At 27.9% G+C, this 12836-nt stretch overlaps 1 protein-coding gene across 1 annotated transcript; it reads left to right on the top strand.

Moving 5' to 3' along the window:
• The first annotated feature begins 6591 nt into the window (after nucleotides 1–6591).
• LOC110664810 (phenylcoumaran benzylic ether reductase POP1) lies at nucleotides 6592–8233 on the top strand. Its single transcript, XM_021824670.2, has 5 exons — nucleotides 6592–6917; nucleotides 7009–7143; nucleotides 7220–7457; nucleotides 7567–7770; nucleotides 7891–8233. The coding sequence occupies exons 1-5, from the start codon at nucleotides 6735–6737 to the stop codon at nucleotides 8055–8057; spliced, it is 927 nt and encodes a 308-aa protein (XP_021680362.2). The 5' UTR covers nucleotides 6592–6734; the 3' UTR covers nucleotides 8058–8233.
• Nucleotides 8234–12836: the final 4603 nt, after the last annotated feature.

Here is a 12836-nt window from a genome sequence, read left to right as displayed (position 1 = left end):
TCTCAAAAGAAATTTACACTTCTCCAAGATCTCACCAACTCTCTGAAAAGTTGATCTATATACCAAACAGGGGTGAAGGAGGTTGTTGCAAATTGCAAAGTTTTCGTTACCCCAAAATCATTTTCTTGAAACTTTGTCCATGTTACTAATTAATCCTTGTTATCTATTATTAGTCAACATTATCCTGACGAATAATGAAGTAAAAATAGAATAAATTTATTCTAAAACCATAAAATTATTATTTTTTTCAACAGAGGTGGTTAGTCCATGATGTTTGTAGGTGTTATGCATAGTCGTTAGTCTTTGTTCTTTCTTATAATAATAATAATAATAATAATAATAATAATAATAATAATAATAATAATAATAATAATAATCTGTGCTTTTCAATTCTAACCCTTTTTTTTAATTTTAATAGTTTTAACCTAATTATATAATATTAATAATAATTAACAGTGAAAGAAGATCAATCTGTTTAAACTTTCATAATTATATTTCATCATTTTAACTTTATAATTTTATCTCAATTTGAAGAGTTAGTTATAAATTTAGCATATAGCTAAAACTGATTAGAGATATTTACATAATAAATTATTAAAATTAAAATATTATTTTTATTATATATATAAAGCCTATAATTTTTTGAAAATATTTTAATTACAATTATATGAATTTCATAATTAAAAATATATCTTTGATGTAGTTATTAGACCCGGTCTAGACCTTGACTAGGCCAAGGAATCAAGTTGCTTGGTAAGTGATTCAATTAGCAAGTCAAAATAATTAATTAACTATTATACTTTTTAATATAAATAAATTTAATTAAATAATTTTTAATTTTTAAAATCAAATCCTTAACCTTCATTAAATTATATTTACATATATCTAAATGGTAAGCAAATTATGAAATAATACTAAAAGTATAATAAAATATATTCATTTATAAATTATTTAAAATTTTTGTTGAAATTTAAAATTACCAATATTAAACAATATAAGAAATAGTCAATTAATTTTATTTATTATATAAATAAGTATAATATATTTTATATATAATATATTTGTTTTATTTATTATATAAATAATTATAATATATTTTATATATAATAATTTGATTATAAACTTTCAAGTTAGCTTAAAATTGATGGAATAACTTACTTTTTCTGATTAAATCCCTATTCAATTGAACTAAAAAATCCAATCTAGTTGAGGGAAATTTTTAAAATATAAATGTTATATTTGCAATGTTTGTGTTATGATCATTGATTATTCTAAATTTTATGGAGATCCCATTATAATTAACTATCAAAATATATTTATTGTATACACAATGGTTACATTGATATTCTCCTAATTTATATGGTATTTATAATTTTAACTTATAAACTTATCAAACTAATTTATAAAGTCTAAAAATAGGCTGATTTGTTTGTTTATAATAATTTTTGGACTCATAAGATAAGCTTACAAGCTAAAAAAAAAATAAAGTTGAGAGACTCATCTTTTTATTTTTAGTGTTTATAAGTTTTATACTAATAAATTAGTTTGATCAAATATTTTATTATATAATCCTCATTTAATTTTTAAAATTTCATTATAAATTTTATTTAATATTATTTTTTTATTATTTTAATAATAAATATGCTTAAAAATAATTTTTTTACTAAATATATTACTGATAAATATTTTAACTAATATACATAACTATTTTAAATTTTAAATACTTATGAGTATAAATTAACTTATAAGTCAAATTTTATAATTTAAGCCAAACACACTCTTATTTACCTAGTTCTCTTCAAGTCAATTTTAACACTAATCTTAACATAACCTACCTCAAATTTGATCATTGGTTAAATTTATAATTAATATTTAAAATTATAATAAAAATTATTCTAATTAAAAGAATAAAAATATAATTGTGAAAACTCCAAATATTTGGGGTTTTTCTTTTGTAATTTTTACGCCTATTATAATAATAATTTTAACTAATTAATCAATAAAATAAAATCATGTAAAGCTAATATAAAATTCCATTTTGAAACTAAAAAGGCCTCCTGTGATACTTTTTTTTTTATAATTTATAAGTCTTCGTCTTACGACATTTGCATGTGTATGTCGAAGAAATTTACCTCTGGCAATTACTGTAGACTGTTTTGCTTCACAATTTCCATATCACAGGTTTGAAAAATTGAACACAAAGTAGAAGTTCAACAATGATGGCTAAATCTGGCGTTATTGAATTGTTGTGTGATCATAACTACTAAATTTAATTAATATTTTAAAATAATTATGAAACAGTTGTGGAACCCACTCACCAAATTCAATCTCCAATAGGCTTGAAATACAAAGTCTCATCATCCACTTCATTTAACACTGTTGGTGGATATATTAGAAAACCGAAAATAAGTTGGTAATTAGCTAAGCATCATGCGAAGAAATTATAGCTAATGTTTCGAGTCATTCCTTTCAATTAAAGTTTTATTTCTCTTTCTTATCATTGTAATACCTAATTTGAAGACTCAAGAAACTAAAATTACAGAAAGAGACTTGAAATGTAATGAGAACAGTCTGTCAATCGCTTCTATGATGATCATCACTGAAAATATAGTAACAAATATACGTAGTTCAGCTGGTGGATAAAAATACATTACATAGGTGTTAGGTTGGAGTCTCTATTTCTCTAGTGTATATATATACATATAACATGGAGTAACTTATATTTATAATATCTCAATTTAAAATTGAGTTAAATAATAATAAAGTATTTAAATTTTAATTTATAACACAAATCCCCTCAAAATTAATTTCTAAGTTACTTTTATTTATATGGTACTTATTAAACTAAAAATTATATTTTCTTTTTGTTCATTTGATACTTATCAGAAAAAAATTTATTTTCTATTTATTCATAATCTCGATAATTTAAATTATACAAATCGATATTTTAATAATTCAAAACTTGTTTATTCCAAAATATCAATCCATAAAAATGTAATATTTCAATTTAATAAATGCCATGTTAATATAAATAATATGAAAATTGACTACGAAAATTATAAAAATGTTTTATGACACTTAAATTAAAAATGAGAGATTTTGTGTTACAAACTGAAATTTATATACTTTATTATTACATATCTTTGAGTGGAGATATCATCTTAATAATTTATCTTAGATTATGTATTTATTTAATTTAAAATTATAAAATTTAATTTAAAATTAATTATAAAAAAAATAGATTATACAGTTGTCCCTTCCTATCTTTTTTTTTTTCCACTTGCTATTTTTCTATTATATCTTCAAGATTAGAAAGATGACAATGAAAGCCTACCTAAACTTTTTTATATACTAAATTTGAGCCTTCTTGGTCCAACCAAATTGAACTTTCTTTTGGAAAAATTTTTATAGGTGATACAAGTGGAGGCAAGAAAGTCACTCACCTGCAATTGTCATCTGCATATATTTGTAAAGACATTATATTTAATCTACAATTTAAATTATATGTATTGATAAAATCATATAATATATATATATTACCAACTCAAAATTATTATAAGTTACGCTTAAATTTTTCTCAATCTTATGAGTACTTTTATTATTCGATCAATTGGATATCAGTTTTTTTTTTTATTTAAATCAATAAGCTCAGATTTCTTCCCCACTAAAAAATAAAGCTCTGATAAGTATTTTTTTTTATTATTTTTTTTATAATCTCTAATAAGTTTAGTGATTCAATATGATGAAAATTGTTGTAATTAATATTTTTATTTTAATTTTTTTATAATTTTTTATTTTTTAACTATATATTTTATTTTAATAAATTCCCTTTTTATAGTCATGTTTTATTATTCACTTTACGAGCACTTCATGCATCTTACTCACCTAATACACCAAAATTTTTTGGGTTAATCTAATATGATATTACTTTTTTAAAGAGTAAATTACTATAAGGTTTTTATATTTTAATAGTATTAATTTTTTTATTTTGAAAATATTTTAAAAAATCTCTTATTTTCACTTTTATCACACACTTTGTCCTTATTGTTTTTTTTTAAATGATTTTACCGTTAATTAAGAATTTTAAAGCCAATCAAATAAGAAATGATATTCTATAATTTATATTTTATTTTCAACTTTCATGAGAATAAATTGCTATCTAATCCTATATGTTGCTATTATTTATTGCTTCGTCCCTCTCTCCCCTAATTTTTGTTTCTCATCCTCATTTTGTCTCCCTCACACATAAAAAATCTAATAAAGCCTACACAATCGACCTAATCCTTAGTCGATTGAAGAAATACAATAACAAAGTTTGTCTACTGAAGAAGAGAAGGAAGCTTTTGTTTACTGTACGTGAAAGATTCCATAGCTGTGAACTGGTGCCCTTGTCTTTATTAACGGTGACTCGATCCTTGGCCTTGCAATCGAGCAGAGACTTTCAATCATTGTCAAGGCAGAGCTTGGTGATGACAACCTTAGAATGTTTGATACCAACGTTGACGCTGGAACCATTCACCTTCTCCTTGGATGCACTCAATTTGGATGACTTACTTGCAACGGTAAACCTAGATGACCTTAAAGCATCTCTGGCAACAATAGCAAGTTGGGCACTAAAGAAGATAGCGAAACCATAGGTTTTTATTTATGATGCCTCATAACCTGGTAGCCATTTTATAAGTTGTGAAGTTCTCTCTCCTTCACATGTTCAAGGAGATCTATTATGAATATTGTTTAAACCTAAAATTAAAACTTCATACATTCAAAATTCACACTTCAAAAGATCCACCAAATCTAAATTAATCAATAGAGAGAGGGAGGGAAAGGTCACCTCATTGTGCGTAGGACTATGATTGCTATTATCAATGAGGACTAGAGGAGGTTGGTGGGTAAAAGGAGGAGGAGCTGCCATAGCACACAGAGGTATAGGAGCAATTATTATGACCACTACTAATGAGGAAGAAGATTTTGGTCAAATTGAAGCCATGAAAGGAAATTTAGAAAGGATAAAGAGAGGAAGGGGTTTTGATTCGTGAAGAAATAGTAATTAATGGAAGGGTAAAAAATGGAAAGGAAGAGGAAGGATAAAGAATATTATAATAAAAATTCTTCATTTTTGAAAATGGGTGAATAATGAAAAAACAATAAAAGTAAGCAATGCATATTCTTTAGGTTTAAGAAAATTTGAAGAAATTATAAATTTAAGAGATGTAAAAAATAAAATAGTTATAGCCTTCATCTCCTTTTCTAAAAAGAATTGAGATTTGAATAGTAAGTGAAAGTAAGGTCTACCTTATCTATTCTTACCCTCCATTAATTTATTAAGTTTGTAACTTTTATTTACCTCTCCTTTATTTAACCTCACCCAAGCATAGCCTAAGAGGAGATAAGAACAAAGAATGCTAGAGGGGTATGCGAGAGCATTTTACATTTTTCATTTATGATTAGCGATAAAATGTATGAAGGTACAAATTTGTTTGACATTATTATTAAAATTGTTATTAAAAAAATTATTTTTTTAAATATATTTAGAAAGTATTAAAAATAATTTAAAATAAAATTTAATAAATTTTAGTTATAATAATATTAAAATAATAAAATAATATTTTTTAAATTATTTTTTTAATAATATTTAAGATGATACTTTTATTTAAAAAATTTTTTAAATCTTATAAATTTAATGTCAAATTGATACAAAATTAAAATTGAAAGAGTTTTTAATATATTTTTTAGAATAAAATGATGAGATGAATAATAAAATTAAAACAAAAGTCAAATCATCTAGAACCTCCATGAACATAGGCGGGTTCTTGAACAAGAAACGCAAACAGAATTTCTTTGAGGTGTTTGGTTTAGCTGTTAAATGTCGTTGATAATTAATAGACATTTAAATAAATAAATTAGAGTATTTAATAAATTTAAAAAAATAAAAATTATAATTAATGAGTAACTGATATGGCATTCATTAGTTGTAGTTTATATCAATTGATAGATGATTTGATTTAATTTTTTATTTAAACTATATTATTCTTTTTTATTTAATTTAAAAATTAATATTATTAATTTTTTTATTTTTTTTATTTATAATTTTAATATTTAAATTAGTTTATTATAACTTTGTTAAAATATTTTTTATTAACAATATAAAATATAAAATATTTATTTATTATTAAAAAATATGTTTTACATATTTAAAAACTTAAAATTAATTATAAGTTTTTTTATTAACAATAATAGTTACTTTATTATTCTATAATTATATTTTTAAAATTATTTAATTATTTTTTAAAAATTTTAATTATTTTTTATTTTAATAATAAAATAAATAATATAATAAATTAATAATTATATATTTATTTTAATAATATAATAAATAATAATATTTAATTTAATAATAAAATAAAAAAATATAATATAATAAATTTATAATATTTTATTTATTTTATTATATAATATATATTATTATTAATTATTCTTACACATTAATAATAATAATAATTAAATATATTTTTATCAAATATTTAACGTAAATAAGTTGTCATTCGGTTACCGGCATTTGACCGTTAAATCAAAGCCTTTGCCTAATTCTGGTGGTACGATTGCAAATTCGGAGATGAGTACCTGACCATGGACATACTGCTTGTATAAATTCTCTTCTTCAGCTTTCCTTTTAACGCATCATCGTCTCTCTGCTTATCTTTGTCTAAACTAAGTCTCACAGAAAAGTCCAGAAAATGGCGCAAAAGAGCAAGATTCTGATCATCGGAGGAACTGGGTACATCGGAAAACACATAGTGGAAGCCAGCGCAAAGTTAGGTCACCCAACTTTTGCTCTTGTGAGAGAATCCACTCTCTCTGGCCCTGCCAAGGCCACTATCGTCGACAAGTTCAAGAGCCTTAGCGTCAATTTCCTCATTGTATGTTTATTCAATCATCCTTTCCCCGCGTCTACTTCTTCTTCTTCATGTAATTGTCATAAAACTAAAGCAAATTGTCTGATATGTGCAGGGAGATTTGAACGATCACCAGAGTTTGGTGAAGGCAATAAAGCAAGTAGATGTGGTGATTTCCACAGTAGGTCAAGGTCAAGTACCTGATCAAGTGAAGATCATCGGTGCCATTAAAGAAGCTGGGAACATTAAGGTATGCTCTGTTTCATTTTCCTCTTCTTCCTCCTGTTTAGTGGCCTCTGTTCTGAAAATTTACGCTCTGTTCTCAGAGATTCCTCCCTTCAGAGTTCGGAAATGATGTGGATCATGTTCATGCTGTTGAGCCAGTAAAATCAGCGTTTGGCGATAAGGTTAAAGTCCGACGAGCAATTGAGGCTGCAGGAATTCCATACACCTATGTGGCTTCCAACATTTTTGCTGGGTATTTGCTTCCCAGTTTCAACCAGCTTGGAGCTACAGCTCCTCCAAGAGATAAAGTGGTCATCTTGGGTGATGGAAATCCCAAAGGTAGAAAAAAAATGAAAAAACAAACCTGAATTTGGTTGTGATTAACTGTTCTGATATGAATTAGTTGAGGAAAATTCTTAGTTGGTTCCATCTTTAATTTGATCTGCAGCAATTTTCAACAAGGAAGATGACATCGCCACCTATACTATAAAAGCTGTGGATGATCCAAGAACCTTGAACAAGATCCTCTACATTAGACCTCCAGCCAACATCTATTCTTTCAATGATCTTGTGTCCTTGTGGGAGAAGAAGATCAGCAAAACCCTTGAAAGGATCTATGTTCCTGAAGAGCAACTTCTCAAGAACATTCAAGGTAAGCCTTTACTCAAAATTAAATTAATAAAACGCACACTAGTGTAAATCTTGGAGTGCCCAATTAGCAAGCTTCTAGGATAATAAGGTTGACATTTTCTGTTTGGATGGTTTCTTGCAGAGGCGGACTTCCCATTGAATGTAATATACGCACTTGGTCACTCGGTGTTTGTGAAGGGAGATCAGACCAACTTTGAGATTGAGGAATCATTTGGAGTAGAGGCTTCGGAGCTTTACCCTGAGGTCAAATACACTACAGTTGACGAGTACCTTAAAGCGTTTGTCTGAGTCTTTTTGAATTAATCCCAACATAATCACGCAGTTCCAGTCTTCGACTTCCTTTTCCTGGTGTGAAATTTTAGTTTTATTTTTCTTTATTTAATGTTTTTGCCTTTCAATGGATTTTTTTTTTTTGAAATAAAATGTTATTCTTATAACATTGATGAGAAAAGCTTATTTTGATATGATCCATGACATAGGTTACAAAAAAAGCCTCTTGCTTCAAATGTCTTCTCAAAGATGCATGAATAAATGTTTCAATTTAAATAGATTTATATTTTAAATTTATAATAAATTAAATCTAAGTAAGAATTGTCTTAACAAAAAATAAAAAAATATCTATGCATGTGATTTAACTCCAATATTATTTTAGTCCAACATTAGAAGCAAGGTGATGTTTGATAAAAGCATTAGAACCTTATCCCAATTATAATAAATGGAAGCAAAGAAAACTCATAACAAAAAGTATATTTTGACCCTTTAATTAAAGTTTGATATTTATTTTAAACCTTCAAAAAATTTATATTTTAATAGGCCCTTCAATTTTTAATTTCGGTAAAACAAAGTTCAAAATTAACTTCGTTAACTAATAGTATTAAAAAAATTAATAAATTAAATTTTAATGAATAAATAAAAGGCAAAATGTTCAAATTAACACTTTAATTTTAATTCAATAGTAAAAAAATAAGCCATTTGACTTTTAATTATAGTAACTAATGCCTTTAAATTTTAATTGGGGTAAGTTAGACTCTATCCCTTTAAATTTTAATTGGAGTAAGTTAGACTCAATAAATCCTACCTGCGATGACGATAAGTAGGTCTAGAATAGAAAATCAAATCTATTATTTCAAGTTCTTTCAAGAGATAAATGGTTTGCGGATGAACATTGCTTCTTTGATATAGTAAAGTGCATGTAGCGGTCAATGGAGATGCTTTATTGTTTAAATTTTTGAATTTATCCTGAGTTTTGTGTCTAGTGATTGAAATTTTGTTAGTTCCCTAATAAATTGCAGCTTAGGTTTTATAGAGGAGAGATTGTTCGAGTGGACGGCAAAAAAAATGAAAAAAAAAAAGGTTTGGAGTTGTAAGTTTTTGATTTTGTAAGCAAATGAGAAAGAAATTAATGATATATGAGAATGGAAGAATTATTGTGCTTTTATTGTTCTTGACTTATTAGGATTTTTCTTTGATTTCTCATAAGACGGAAAGAGGGGGGGTGGTTGGCCCTTGATCAATAAAGATAAAGAGAGCAAAAATAACAAAGTTTTCTATTAAAGAAGAGAATGATGCTTCTATATGTTGTATTGTAACGCCTTCCTTAGAACTAAATAGTATTATCCGCCTTGGCCCACTGGACCACACGGTTTTATCCCTTAGACTTCTTTTTTGATGCTCAAAAGCGCACATAACCAGGTTAGAGGTTTGCTACCTTATATAACCCTTCACTTTTCCCTCCCCTTCCAATGTGGGACTCGGTTCATTCCGCTCTCCATTTAGACAAGAACACTAGCAAGCTTTGTCCCTTAAAGAGGGCCGCTTCAGTCGAGACATTCCTTTCCGCACGGCATGTTACAGGCCCACCAGTTTCCGCCTTGTTCGTCCCTGAACTACATCATACTGAGAGAAGTCAGCTCTAATTAGGATGAGCATTATTCAGTTCAAACCGAATACACTGAACCGAACCACCTTAATTTGGTAATTTGGTTTAGTTTTTAATATAATTCTATTCGGTTCGATTTTATCTTATAAAAATTTTAGTTATTTCAGTTCGGTTCGATTTTGAAAATAAAAAAAAATCGATTAAACCGAACCGAACAGAATAGGTTTATTGATTTTTCAATTGATTTATTTTTATGGGGAATTTATGAATTATATATATATATTGTTTAATTTCATTGATTAATGGTTATTATGTTCAAATCAAGATCAAAATCAGATCAAATAACTTAAAAATTAAGTCTAAATTAAAAAATAATAAAAAATCAAAACCGATCAATTTGAACCGAACCGAACTGAAATAGAGCAGTTCATTTCGATTCAATTTTTCATCCATTTCGGTTCGCTTTGATTTCTAAAATATGTAATTCGATTTCATAACTTAATTTGGTTCGGTTCGATTCGGTTTGAAATGAATGCTCACCTCTAGCTCTAATACCAACTTTGTCATAACCCAAATTCTGGGCCGAACCGATACTAGGACCTAGGTCGGCATAAAACTCCAGAGGCCCGTAGTCAGCCTTGCAGTTCCCAAATACATAACCAAGGCTAAAATTAAGGCCCAACATGCACATAAAATAAAATATTATATTTTTATTTGAGCCAACTCAACTCGATAACTATCAGAAACTAAAGCTCGAAGAGTCTAGATTAACCGTGATGCCATTATTTATAAACTATTTAAATATTATAAAAAAATTTCATTTACTAAATACCAAAAATACATAACGCAATATTATAGTGGAGTGCTGGTCATTAAACAGATAATTAAATAAATAAATAAGTAGACAAAAGAAATTATTAAACTATGAAGTACAACCTGGGGAGGAAAAATGTAGGTTAGACTCGAAAAAATAAACACGCTCCTCTCGCAACCTGGGAAAAATAATTGAACAAGAATGAGCGTTTGACTCAGAGAGTTTAGATATTAATTATAAATGCAATTTCTATAACTATCTAAGACTAATGCAATCTTATCATGAAATGCACATCCAACACGTAAAATAAGTAATTCACCTAATATTCGCATAAGAAGTTAATTTGGAGCTACTCACACACCTAGTATATCACATATATATATATATATATAGACACACATTCAATATCTGCTAGCGATATCAACTCAAGTCAGACTTTCGTTTAATAATCTAAATGTAGGGGTCAACGAGATCAATTCAAAGCCACACTTACCTCGACTTATCCATAAAAAGGATTGGGTCTCAGCAAGTCAAGCTCCAGCCATTCTACCCGTCCTACACATATCAAATATCATACCACGCGCACGCCGACACACGCACACAACTCTGAATTATCCTTAAGCTGCAGTCACAAATAAATAGTAATAATTAAATATACAACAATCAAAATGCTTATAATATATTAACTATAGATGTGCATAATTAAATATTTATAAAATGCATGAGCATGTCAGATATATAATTAATATTGAAATTGCAAAAATAATAAATATCCAACTCACAGACTAGTCGACTGGACTGTAGCTGATTCGGCTGGAAAGAGAAAACGATCGACACCAACCATCTAAACATGCACACTGACCTCTATCAAAAGACTGATAAAATTAAATAATTAATTTAAACCACAGAATCACAATAACTCTTAAGATCTTGCCGAAATTTTGGCAAAGTTTTTCCTATAATTGGACCTAACTCCCTACAATAAAATTTAACCAGCAATAACAACACAGGGCCAGACCCACAACAATAATTATAATGCTCATTCGGAGCCTACAAAAATCTTATTCTAGGCTAATCCTTCGAACTCCAGCTCGGGTCCCTAACTCCTCTCCAGTCTAAGTAATTTTTTTTAGCACTTCAAAAATTATAAAAATATTTCTAGAGGTTCTCTAAATCGTCTTTGTATTAATTAAAATTATTTTACTTAATTTTACTAAGCCAATAATATTTTACAGATTTATCAACTAGCTTAACCAAGGCAAAAAGTTACATAACTTAAGTTTGAGACTACCTTTGCAAATTCTGCTATCTGGAACGCATCTAGAATGTCTGAAAACGCTAGGATTGATTGTAATATTGACTATGTTTCAGGATGAGTAGCTAGATCTAGCCGAAAACTTGGTTCTGAACGCCGGTAAGCTATCATCGATCTGATCGTACCTAAACGAAGCAAAAAAATCTTCAGTAATTATCATAAAATTATTTTTAATTTACATGAATTGAAAAGGCTCAAAAATCTCACCAAGCGATCTAGACTGTTCAATGATCGCCTTTTTCAAATGATGTCCGATTGGAGTGGGGTCAATCCCATCTTGAAGGTTTCATCGCTCTAAGTCTATTGGTGGTTTTGGATTTTCGATCCAATGGTCGGATCATCAGAAAAGTGGACGGAAAGCTTGAAAAATACCCATTTTCTCTATCCTTGATTTGCATAAATTTGGTGACCATAGGAGCTGCCACTAGTTGAAAATTTTTCCCTGGGCTGAGAGGTGTCGATTTGGACCCGTGGAGTGGCCGGAGGATGGCCGGAACAGCTAGAAAATGGCCTTGAAGAATCGGTTCTCTCTCCTCTCTCTCTCTTCGTTTCCTTGTCGGCAACCACTGTTTCTCATCATCCTACAGTGCGCCGCCATCTTTTGGCTAAGGAGGAGTTGTAGGAAGTCTCGCCGGCAGTGGCAGTTTGTGGGCTGCCAGAAAAATGGAGAAGAGGGGGAGGGGGAGAAAGTAAATGGGAGAGATGAAGGAGGGGGGGGGGGGGGGGGAGCTGCTGTTGCGCTTTGATGTTCCTTTTTTAAATTTCTAATTACTTAATAAATCCCTAAAGTTTTGTAAGCTTTTCATTTAAGTCCAAACTTGTTTTTCAATAGAAATCGACATTGCATTAACTACCAAAATTAGATTTTTAAGTAAGATTACAACAACAACAAAATAATAATAATAATAATAATAATAATAATAATAATAATAATAATCGAATTAAATAACAATTTAATCAAATATTAGAATCAAGATTGGCAATAATATAATAATATATTTTGATAATTGATTTAATATTAATTTATAAAACTAATCATTTCAATTAAAATTGAACTAT

Source organism: Hevea brasiliensis, chromosome 1, assembly GCF_030052815.1.
Source record: "Hevea brasiliensis isolate MT/VB/25A 57/8 chromosome 1, ASM3005281v1, whole genome shotgun sequence".
Classification (NCBI taxonomy): Eukaryota; Viridiplantae; Streptophyta; class Magnoliopsida; order Malpighiales; family Euphorbiaceae; genus Hevea; species Hevea brasiliensis.
This window is presented reverse-complemented; position numbering and strand designations above follow the sequence as displayed.

Excerpts from the sequence above, each read along its gene's own strand:
- LOC110664810 (XM_021824670.2), top strand. The coding sequence starts at position 6,735 with ATGGCGCAAAAGAGCAAGATTCTGATCATCGGAGGAACTGGGTACATC. Across the intron at positions 7,144-7,219 it reads AAGAAGCTGGGAACATTAAG|AGATTCCTCCCTTCAGAGTT; the intron begins GTATGCTCTGTT and ends CTCTGTTCTCAG. Across the intron at positions 7,458-7,566 it reads GGGTGATGGAAATCCCAAAG|CAATTTTCAACAAGGAAGAT; the intron begins GTAGAAAAAAAA and ends TTTGATCTGCAG.